Raw genomic sequence first — 12,548 nt, forward strand, 5'->3', positions numbered from 1 at the left:
GGATGTAGGGCGGAGCCTGTATGCACAACCCTTCACCCCCCCCCCCTTTAACTGTCATGTATGCAACCTGAAAATCTAGTTGGTTTCATGTAAAACCATATATATATTTTTAATCCCTTCATTTATAGAGCTTTTACGATGCCATTGAAGGTTCATTCCTGTTCCCCTCCAGCTGCCTTTTCTAGCACCATTATGCTTTAAAAAAATAATAATAATAAAATGCACAAACAAGCAGTGACAGCGGCAATTCCTCAAATGTCCAGGATTTATTACTGTAGCATGCGAAAGAGGTGCATGTAAGCTAGAAATGATACACAGTCCAGGGTCCAGCACAGAACATTCCTTTCTCGGCTTCTCCTGCCACACTCCTATCCATGGTACATGCATTTGAATGTAGTAAAACCCAGTAAACTTCTCTGAGCCAACCGCAGACTTATCTGTTGCCACAAAAGTGCAAAGAAAGGGGGCAGGATGTGAACCTGTGTATTAGAAAGCTTTACGGGAACTTCAGTTGGTGACAGAACACAAAAGGAAGATTCCTACGTATACACATCAGATCTGTCTCCACTTTTATAAAACTGGAATCAAATGGGAAAAGTGCCATTTTTTGTGTATTCCTAATTGAGATTTCAATGTCCTCTCGACACCAAAAGGTATATACATAACATAGCTACGTAACCTTTTTTTATTTTCTTTTTTTTTTCCAATGGGAGAACGTGTCAAGCCCAAAGGCTTAATAGGGCAAAAATGAGATTGGTCAGGTAAAGAACTGTTCCTAAACCAGGTAATTCTGACACAATGTCCTATTGCCATTTCAAAAGGTCCATAATTCAGTTTATTCAAGTTTTTCTTCTTTGTGGTATTTTTTCCCAAATTAAAAAAAAAAAAAAATCAGACTTTAGTAATCTGCGTATGCTGATCTTCATCAAAAGGTTCGTTCTCTGGATCAGAGTCAGTGGTGTCAGAATACCTATAGTGATCAGGTTCATTATCACTAACATCCGGTGTTACTGAAGTCGAGCTGCTAGCTTCTGGATTTGATGGCTCTTCTACCGTTTTTGTGAAAAATAGCTTCACCTAGAAAAAACAGGAGAACAAATTAGTTTAGTTTGGTTTAGTTTTGGTTTATTTGTATGCCGCCCTTCTCCAGGAGGGACTCAGGGCGGCGAACAACTCAGGGGGGAAAGGGAACATAAACAACAGTACACATAATTAAAATACACGAAAATCACACAGCCATACCAGTCGAGAGGGGAACTCATCAACCCCAGGCCTGCCGGCACAGCCAGGTTTTGACGGCTTTCCGGAAGGCCTGGAGAGAGGTGAGGGTCCGGATCTCCGCGGGGAGTTCATTCCAAAGGGCTGGAGCTGCTACAGAGAAGGCCCTCCCCCGGGTAGTAGCCAGATGGCATTGGCTGGTGGACGGAACCCGGAGGAGGCCGACCCTGTGTGATCTGATGGGTCTTTGGGAGGTAATTGGCAGCAGGCGGTCTCTCAAGTACCCAGGTCCAATACCATGAAGGGCTTTATAAGTTACAACTAGCACTTTGAAGGGTATCCGGAGACCGATCGGTAGCCAGTGCAGCTCGCGGAGGATAGGTGTAACGTGGGTGTACCGAGGTGCACCCACAATCGCTCGCGCGGCTGCATTCTGGACGAGTTGAAGTCTCCGAATACTCTTCAAAGGCTGCCCCATGTAGAGCGCATTGCAGTAGTCCAGTCTTGAGGTCACGAGGGCGTGAGTGACTGTTGCGAGTGCCTCCCGGTTCAGGTAGGGGCGCAACTGGTATAGATGTGCTTAAAAGAGCTACTGTCTGGCCCATAAAAAGCAAATGAAATATTTGATGCAATGCAATATATATTTAATTAAGTACAAACTAAAATATTCACTCTAATATTTCACACAAAAAAATGGAAACCGGGAAAGTAGCATCAATTATGACAAAGACTGTATTGATTGAAACATTCCCATTAATTCTGAGGTGCACATTTATTTTCTGTGCACTTTGTAGCGCAGAAGTTTGGCCAGAACAGATCTGCATTTGGCCAATTGAAGCTCCAAAACAACTTCCTTGTTCTGGGCTTCAGTCGAGTCAAATCTGGAGACATCTTACGAAGTGTGTACAGTAATACTGATGCAACTTTTCCCCTCTTCCTCTTGATTCTGACCACTATTTGAACCAATGGGCCTGAAGGCTCACTGGGATTTTTTTTTTTACAGCAAACAAGGGAACAGCATAATATCCCTTCATGACACAAATGTGTGCTTGTGAATTCCAAATTAAAATTAAGAAAGCTCATTTCTTTCCAAAACTTTATTGAACAAAATTCAATTAAGATTGGCTTATGCCAAAATAAGCAGGATGGAGTTTCCAGCATAGATCATATATATTTATATATTAAGTGTGGGAGACCACACTCAACTATTGGTTCAAGCTAAGCATGAGGGATGATTTTCAGTCCAAATGGAAAAGGGCAGTGGCAACTAAAATCTCATCCTTGGGCTTCTCTTCAGATCTACTCAGCATGGGATATGATTAGGCTGAAGCCTTCATTAAACTACAAAGTAGCAATTGGATCTAGCTTAAGGTGACCAGACGTCCCGATTTTGGCGGGACAGTCACGATTTCTAACAATTTGTCCCGTGTCCCGCGGCGTTTTAAAAAAGTCCCGATTTTGGCTTCATGTTGAAAGCGCAGTGGATTTGCTTAAGAAATCCTAACCGGGGCAAGACAAAAGACACTCTGTCTAAAACCTCTCTATGTCTCAGTACTTTCATTGAAGATATTAAAACGTTAAAGCAAGAAAACGGAACCCCCCCCCTGCCCCTTTTATCTCCTTTTATAAGAAAAGATGACCCAGTACCATAGAGCTCCAGGAAATACTTTGGCTAGAGAAGTAGCGATTGTTCCTTCCTGGATTTCCCAGAGAGGAGGGGCATGGAGGTTGGAGTTCGGCTCGTGTGGGAAAAATGGTGGCAAGGTTTCTTTGAAAAATATTTCCCTGGGACTAATTTCACCATTTTAATTTGCTCAGTTCTTTATATTAACATCTACATCATTCTGGATTGACTTGGAATGTCTGCCTGTTGGTAAGTGAGCCAGGTTTTTTTCTTTTATTTTTTAAATATATTTTAAAATAATATTTTATTTATTGTGCATAGGATTTTTTAAAAGTTTTATTTTGTGTGGATTCTTTTTTAAATAATCTAATTGTCTTAGATTATTTTTAAAAAGTTTCTATCCAAAATAAATTGAAATAAACCATTTAAAAAAATTCTATGCACAATACTTTGAAATAGCCTTAGCTTTCAAAGAGTTCATTTACTGACCAAAGTTACAATGGCATTGAAAATAGTGACTGATGACCATTTTTCACACTTAGCGACCATTTTCACACTTAGCGACCGTTGCAGCATCCTCATGGCCACACGATCAAAATTTTGATGTTTGGCAACAGATTCGTATTTATGATGGTTTCAGTGTCCTGGGGTCATGTAATCGCCTTTTGTGACCTTTTGACAAAGTCAAATGGGGAAACCAGATTCACTTATGTTACTAACTTATCAGCTGCAGTTATTCACTTAAGATCTGTGGCAAGAAAGGTGGTATAATGGGTTTAGTGACCAAAGTTACAATGGCATTGAAAAAAGTGACTGACGACCATTTTCCACACTTAGCGACCATTTTTCACACTTAGCGACCGTTGCAGCACCCTCATGGTCACGTGATCAAAATTTTGATGTTTGGCAACAGTTACAATTTATATTTGTAAAATATTACAATACTATTTTTGCGCTGCATGAAAATTTTTGTTGCTCCGTATAAATTTTTTTATTAAGCCCCCCCCCCCCCCCCGAGCTCAAAGGTGTCCCTCTTTACCAATCTGAAAACCTGGTCACCTTAATCTAGCTAGGTCCCCAGCCTTTATGGCAGGTGAATCCCAACAACTAATTTGCCTTTCCTATGGCATATTTAACTAATCTCAAATTGCCTGACTACCTGATCGTACAATGTCATGACCTCCAATTGTCCTTGAAGGTTGATGGAGGAAGATCTCTTACCCAGAGAGATAATGCATTTGTGACTCTGGCCACACAGAAACAACAGAGCATGGTTATCTCCTGGTGCCTGCATTATAGAGGCATTTGTATTAGACTCTCTTGCTGTTTTTGTATAAATACCCAGGGCAGACAGAACAATTCTATACCTCTCTGCTGCTCTCAGATACTGCTACAACATATAAGATTGCCAGATTCTCCACAGGAGCACTTAAAATTCATCAGATCATAACTTGTGCCATAAACTTAATGAGTATCTAGCCTGTCATTCCAGAATGTTCTGTATTGTGATAGACTTAGTTTGCCATTTAGTAATCTTTATGCTCCTGTATACCCATCTAATAATCTCATCTCTCCTTTTAGATCTGTTTAATATATAACTTTGTTTTAGATTTTTAGATTTTCCTTATTATTTGCTAGTCTTGAATGTGCTTTCTATGTTTTAATTGACATTATTTTTATGCTAGTCTTTGACCACAATAAAGATTTGATATACTAACATTTAAAAATCCATTTATTTTAATGTTAAAAGTAAACTTATTTATTTTTCTTTATTTATTTACATAAAGACATTGTTTATTATTAAAAATGTAGATACTGCAGATCTAATACACCTACTAGTAAAGTAATCTGCAGCCCTTCATTTTTATAGTAAATCTAAAGTCAAGCAACGAACTACAATATCTAGGTTAACTTGGACTTTTTATTTCTTTGCTTGTTCATTTTTATAGTTATAGTTATAGTTTATTGGTCTTGTATGCCGCCCACTCCCGAAGGACTCCGGGCGGCACAACAATAAAAAGGGGAAGGGGATAAATAGACAAAACAACAATTTAAAATACACAACATTCATAGTTACCATGGGGCTGGATACTTCAACAGCCCCCCGGCCTGCCGGAGCAGCCAGGACTTAGTGGCTTTGCGGAAGGCCGGGAGAGTAGTAAGGGTCCGGATCTCCACGGGGAGCTCGTTCCAGAGGTCTGGAGCTGCAACAGAGAAGGCTCTCCCCCAGGGGGTCGCCAGCTGACATTGGCTGGCAGATGGGATCTGGAGAAGGCCTAGTCTGTGCGATGTGATCGGTCTTTGGGAGGTAATTGGCAGGAGGCGATCTCTCAGGTACCCAGGTCCGATGCCATGTAGGGCTTTATAAGTAACGACTAGCACCTTGAAGCGAGTCCGGAGACTAATGGGTAGCCAGTGCAGCTCGCGGAGGATAGGTGTAACGTGGGTGTACCTAGGTGCACCCACAATCGCTCGTGCGGCTGCGTTCTGGACTAGCTGATACCACTTTGACTTTTATAGAATGAAAAACCTGCACACCTGTGTAGCATTCTGGTAGATCTTAATTAAGGGTCCATCCAACTTTAAATATTAATTGGGTAAATTTATTACTTTTTAAATCCCTAAACATTTGTCAGTTAAGGTTATTAAATGGGTTATTTTCCTTTATTTGAATTATCATTTGTAAAGTCAACCGATGGCTCTATTCTACCATCTCCCAGAGTTTACAAAACTATTTTCCCCTCCACCCTCATACCACTGCCTACAACTAGATGCACCTGGCACCTACCAGTTCCTAAATTCCAGTCTGAAAGAACACTGAAAGCCAAGTACGGAAGAAAGTTTTGATTTATCAGATGGCCACTTGAAGAAGTGAGAGCCAAGGTGGCGCAGTGGTTAAATGCAGCACTGCAGGCTACTGCTAGATCAGCAGGTCAGCGGTTCAAATCCCACCGGCTCAGGGTTGACTCAGCCTTCCATCCTTCCGAGGTGGGTAAAATGAGGACCCAGATTGTTGGGGGCAATATGCTGACTCTCTGTAAACCGCTTAGAGAGGCCTGAAAGGCCTATGAAGCGGTATATAAGTCTACTGCTATTGCTATTGCTATGCTACAGGTAAACAACCAGTCATCCCCCCACTGTGACCTGTGATTCACATACATGAGTAAGTAGTAAACAATTTGAAAGGAGAAGAGTGGTGACATAAAGCAACAAAAGAAAGAATGGCGCTTTCAAAGTCCAGCCTAGATGGCCAACTAGTAGAATTCTGCTAGTGGAACTACTTCAGAAGATTGATGACTGGAGTGAATATGAATCAGAAAGGAACATGGTAAAGCTTGTAGCTAAGCTTCATTGTCACCACTATTCGTTTAAAAAAACCACAATGAACATAGTTCTGCTTGCAGGTATGCAATGCTGGATCCCAGGATGAAGATGGATATCTTCATATTGCCAGTCAAGACATAACATCCTCTAGCAGCAGTGCCAATGCGTTCACGCAGACACTGAACTTAAAAGTCACTGGCAAGAATTGTTACCAAATAAACCGCATTTTCAACATGGTGTAGCATTGAGTTTATGACCTTGTTTACTATCAAACTTCCATGGAAATGTCCTAGCCTTAACCAGGAAATCCTCTTATTTATGCATGCCTTACAAGATTTGGTATGCCTCTCCAACTTTTGAGGGGGTTTTAATGCATCAATATTAGCAGTTTGATTCAGAATGTTCAGAACATTTTTGGGGAGGATCCATGTGTTGAAGGAATTGTCTGAAATTATCCATCACTGGATAATTCTTTGATGCTGGGCAGAATAGCTCTAGAATTTGCCAACCTTAAAACCTGATAATAGACCACAACTGACGAATGAAAAGAACAATTGTGACAAACCTGTTTAGTGAATGCCTGGTAGTGTCTACTGCACAAGCTTCACCATGACAGAAAAGTAGAGTTTATAGCAATAGCAACAGCAGTTAGACTTATATACCGCTTCATAGGGCTTTCAGCCCTCTCTAAGCGGTTTACAGAGTCAGCATATCGCCCCCAACAACAATCCGGGTTCTCATTTTACCCACTTTGGAAGGATGGAAGGCTGAGTCAACCCTGAGCCGGTGAGATTTGAACAGCCGAACTGCAGTCAGCTGAAGTAGCCTGCAGTGCTGCATTTAACCACTGCGCCACCTCGGCTCTTTATGCCCAATCCAAGAAGGAAAAATCTGTTCCCACAGCATTAGAACTTGGGAAACAGCGGGCATAGCGTGCTGATGCACAACTCAAGATGTCTGCTGAGAAAAATTAGGAAAGGATAAATAATGCTGTCAGGAAGCAGAAAAAATACCAGCTCAATAATAAGCGTACTTATTACTCCAGCAGTCTAAAAGAAGAGGTTCAGTTGAAGCTAAACCTAGCTGCGTGTTATGTGGGGAGATGGGATTCTCACAAAATAATCATGTAAGCTCTAGAAAGTTTTGAACAGGCCTCTGGGCAGGCACATAAGCCATGTGCGAATCACAGAGTCCACACAATGTATAACATATATCGCACACAGTTTACGTTACATTTACTTGATTGCTTTGAAAATACTTACTCTAAAGTTTGGAGAAAAATATCGATTTGCTTTGTCCTTATTTGCCTTGTCCAAATCATTTTTTGTTAGTGTAAGGATTAAATATTCCTTGTCATTATCTGAACGCTCTGTACTCAAAATGCCATCAAGTTCCTGATCTCCAAGAAGACTTCCATTTTCTACTTTGTCAGAGTTTTCTTCCAGTCCTGGTATGAAGAATGTGTTGACCCAGAAATGAAACATTTTGTCCTAAAGGTTAAAAAAAAGGAGCTCGTTTTAACATAATATAGCACAATAAGCACCTATTTACAGTCTTGCATTTAACACTATAAACATAGGCATAACCATAACCGTAACCATCTGCAAAGCTTTACAATGAGGAGATATCTGCTTCCCATTCTGTTTCCACAGTTACTCTCTACTTATAATACACCCGGATTCTATTGGACTTGAATATTTTGATTTTGTTCCTTCAGTAACTGGGTCAAATAAAAGGTTTTCCTCTTTCATGATTCGACAGTTTGAAATCGATTAGGGTTGGACGGAAGGTGCCTTCGAATTGACACCAAACCGAAGTACTTATGCACAGCATTTCCTGAGAGGAGAGAAATTGTTCTGTAATTGGCATTTCAGAATCAGCACGGTTTCAAGTAGGATCGTAATATTCCCCCCAATGCAATCCTGGATTAAAAGGTGAATTACAAATTAGAATGAATACATTCACAAACTTTATATCCTGACCCTGCTAACTTGGGACTAATTGTGTTCATGTGTGACAAGAAACATAACAGCAAGCTAAGCAAAGTTACGCAAGACTGAAACGCCCAAATTTGATTTAAAGCGGACCTGGACAAATGAACTCTTCTCTTACCAAAACTCCAAGGGGGAAAATGTTTGATTTATGCTAAACCTAATTATACAGTCAAGAATATACCTGGGTGCGACCTGATGATTACACAATGAGGTTTCCCATCTAATTTCCTTAAAGTTTCCGGATAGCAGGTTATGCCATGAGCTATAAACTGTGGAACTAATGGTAGATAATACTGATGTGGCAGGGGAAGATACATAGATTGGATTTGTTTGTGCCCTCCGAACATGGTTGCTTTACTTGCAGAGGTTAGTGACCATTTGAAGTGACAACGGAATTGAAAAAAGTTACTTATGTTTTCCACGCTTTTGACTTTTGCAGCGTCCTCATGGTCACATGATCAAAATTCAGACACTTGGTAACCGATTCATATTTATGATGTTCCCAATATACCAGAGACATGTGATGATCACCTTTTGCCATCTTCTGACAAGCAAAGTCAATGGGGAAGCCAGATTCACTTAACAACTGGATTACTAACTTAGCAACTGCAGTGATTCACTTAACAACTGTGACAAGAAAGGTTGCAAAATGGGATAAAATTCACTTAACAAATATCTCACTTGGCAACAAACATGTTAGGCCTCATCGTGGTTGTAAGTCTAGGGCTGCCTGTATCATCAGTGTGAGGATTACTTTTTTTCTCCTACTCATATTAAAACATGAGCTAGGTGGTGTGATACTTGTCTGTTATAAAAAGTAGGCATTCAGTGAATATTTATAATCTTCGAACTTTACAAACCTCACGGACTCCAGGAACAATTCTAATAGGTGAGAATTGTAATAACACTTTTAAGTAAAACAAAAATAAAACTAATATAAAGATTTGTCTATCCCTCCTTCACTCCTGCTGGAAATCAAAGGTTACTGACAACTTACTCTGAGTGCAGTAAAAACAATTAAAATATGTATGGTAGCGTATAAAACCCCTAATTAAGTTAAAAATTAATTGATTAAAGATTATGCTAAGCTAATTTTTCAAAATGCAGCCAGTTCAATTTTGTAAAGCAAATGATAACTTTAAAATGTGTATAGGTAGTCCTTGGCTTACTACATTGATTTAGAGATTCTTCAAAGTTATAATAGAATTGAAAAAAGAGATCTATGATCATTTTTCACATTTACGACTACTGCAGCATCCCCAGGGTCACATGATCGAAAACCAGATGTTTGGCAACTGACTCATATTTACGATAGTTAACAGTGTTCCGGGATCATGTAATCCCCTTTTGTGACTTTCTCACAAGCAAAATCAATAGCAAAACCAGATTATCTCTATTAATGTGTTACTAATTTAACAGCAATGATTCATTTAACAACTATCTCACTTAGCAACGTAAGTTTTGGGCTCAACTGTGCTTGTAGGTCGAAGATAACTGTATGCCTTTTGCAGTACTTTTTGATTTAGCAAACAGCCCAAAACCCTAATATTTCTAAACATGATATTGATAATAACTGATTCAAGGCATTCCAGAGTGGCACACACCATCTATCATTGTACTGAAATACATTTCAAGAAGTAGCATAAAGCAAAAGGACAATATTGAACTATTAAAATATCTCTACAATTGATTGAAAATTTAATATTTAGTAACTAAGGGCTGCACTGCTCACCCACCAAGACAGCAGTCTTTTATTATGATCTAGTTTTGAGTATACAAGTATTAAATTCTCCACAATCCTCTCTATCAGGCCTGGCTTTAGACCCAAACCTCCTATAAGTCCAGGTTGAAGTTTGCCAAGTCAAATGCAATTGTCTAATAAATGTCAATTTATTAGCAATTTAAGGCAAATTTTTGCTGAGAAATGTTATTCAGCCATGCCCATATGTGCACCAGCAAAGAATGAGAATATTTAATTGTTCAAGCCTGCCCAGAAACTGCAAATTATCTCCAGACCTTTATACATGCGTATAACTATATAACACTATATCTATCTATCTATCTATCTATCTATCTATCTATCTATCTATCTATCTATCTATCTATCTATCTATCTATCTATCTATCTTATGGTTTGCTAGATTTTAATTGATGAGAGGGATTAAATGCAAAAACTGAAGCATGCTAGCTGGGGAATTGTGACAGCTGAAATCCACAATCTTAAAGTTGCCAAAGTTGAGAAACATTGGTATAGAAAGGATTAATAACAAATACTAATGTTTATTGAGGAAGGAATATGCATGCCCTATTATGTTATGTATTATTATCTTTGATAGATTTATGTTTTTGCTATTTACAATTTTTCAACTCTACATTCTCCAAATCATTTATATTTTTAGTTAGAAAACACATTTACAATTTCCCATTACTTCTTATCCCTATCAATTCCTATATTTGCTTGATTTGAAATAATTTTTCTCTAATTGCTATTTTTCAAGTCAAGGGAGTTATTTAATATTTTAAGTTGCATATTATTAAATGAAAGACATACTGTGCAAAATACCTATTCCTTAATTAGTAATAAATCCATATGAAGGCCAACACCAGCTAAAGAACTGACAGCTGAGATTTCACATTGTTGTGAACAAATAATAATAATAATAATAGCACCAAATGAAGAACAGACAGGAGGCATGACAAGGATAAATATTAGATCACCAGTACATTAAAAAATAATAGCAGGCGAAACAAAGAACAAGACCTGGTAATGGATAAGAGCAGGAAAGTTGAAGAAAGAGACAGAGGGGTTAATTCTGACTTCACAAGAGCAAATGCATACCAAGCCAGAATTAAGAAGACAGCTACAACTTTAACTTAACTTTAACTTTTAATAGATTTATATGCCGCCCAATCCCATAGGACTCCGGGCGGCTAGCAAATGCCACCTCTGCAAAAAAGCTGAAGAAATAGAGGGTCCACCTACTTAGCTGCCTCAAGAAGATGACACAGTCTGACTATAAAACAATGGCATGGCAATGTAGCAACAATGGTAGGTACATTGGAAGATCTGCAAGAAATACCATTTGCTTGCAAGCAGCAACTAACTGGACCCTCAAATAGACGAAGTGATAGAAAATGAAGAAGCTAAACTGCTCTGGGATTTTACAGTTCAAACAAACAAGCACCTGCCACACAACAACCCAGATTGTCAATAAGAACATGAAAGTCTATCTGGAGAGTGGATGTGGCAGTAGCCCGAGAAAGAACTGAAGAGAAATAACTGGAGAAAATCACAAAATACAAAGACCTGAAAATAGAAGTAGAATTATTGTGTCAAAAAACAACAACAACAACCCAGATAGTATTCAACAACAATAGAGGTCTTGGAGGCAATCACTTGACCACCACTGGCATTGACAAATTACCACCAGTCATTTACAAAAGGCAGCTTTACTTTCAACCACTTATATCCCGAGATGACATCTTCGACAGCATCAAACAGCATCTGTCTATCCCAGGTCTTTGGGAAGGACTCAAATAGGTGGATAACAATGACAAATCCAATTTAAACGTGTCCGACTGCGCGATGAACCATGATGATTTATTATATATTATATAATTCCTTATTTCTTTATGAGTGCCACACCCAAAAATCTTGTCAGAACTTAATAAATTCTGCATTATGACATCCTAGGTTCTTAAGAAGAATATGAACCAAGGTCAACATGAATAAAAGAACTGCCAGCAGTTATTCCATGTTGAATGTATTCCATATATAGCAGTTAGCAGTTAGATTTATATACCGCTTCATAGGGCTTTCAGCCCTCTCTAAGCGGTTTACAGAGTCAGCATATCGCCCCCACAGTCTGGGTCCTCATTTTACCCACCTCAGAAGGATGGAAGGCTGAGTCAACCCTGAGCCGGTGAGATTTGAACCGCTGAACTGCTGAACTAGCAGTCAGCTGAAGTGGCCTGCAGTACTGCACTCTACCCACTGCACCACCTCGACTCTCGACTCTTATATAAAGTTATATAACTTTATATGCCACTTAACTCCCAGTGATTGAGGATAGTTTACAATTGTTAAAATTTTTAGAACAAAGCTATCCAGGGTGAACACCAGTGTCACTGCCACGCGTCCTGCACGTCCCAGGGGACACCTGGGCTCTGTTGAAGAGGCTGCCCAAGCCAGGAATATTAATAAAGTGAGCAAGCCTCGGTGGAAGTAAAAGATGATCTTTTTTTATTTTGTTTTGGGAAATTCGATCAGGAGAGAAAGAAGAACATGTCCAGTCCCAAGGAAGACTGAGTCTAAAAGCTAGGAGGAGCTATCAGAGGAGGTGGGACATTGAAGTTTGCAGACTCAGTCCAATTGGATAACAGATGGA

The 12,548-nt window shown here is 39.3% G+C and overlaps 1 protein-coding gene across 1 annotated transcript in view; it reads right to left on the reverse strand.

Moving 5' to 3' along the window:
• Positions 1–235: 235 nt before the first annotated feature.
• Positions 236–12,548, reverse strand: part of PTEN (phosphatase and tensin homolog) — a 65,977-nt gene continuing 53,664 nt past the window's right edge. The window contains exons 8-9 of the mRNA XM_087702368.1: positions 7,429–7,656; positions 236–1,077 (exon numbers count right to left, since the gene is read on the reverse strand). Of these exons, the coding sequence (XP_087558494.1) occupies positions 892–1,077; positions 7,429–7,656 (414 nt within the window). The 3' untranslated portion in view covers positions 236–891. The remainder of the gene's footprint in view (positions 1,078–7,428; positions 7,657–12,548) is intronic.

This window comes from Thamnophis sirtalis, unplaced genomic scaffold (assembly GCF_051295495.1).
Source record: "Thamnophis sirtalis isolate CommonGarterSnake01/CBP01778 unplaced genomic scaffold, rThaSir2_p1.2 scaffold_15, whole genome shotgun sequence".
Taxonomy (NCBI): domain Eukaryota; kingdom Metazoa; phylum Chordata; class Lepidosauria; order Squamata; family Natricidae; genus Thamnophis; species Thamnophis sirtalis.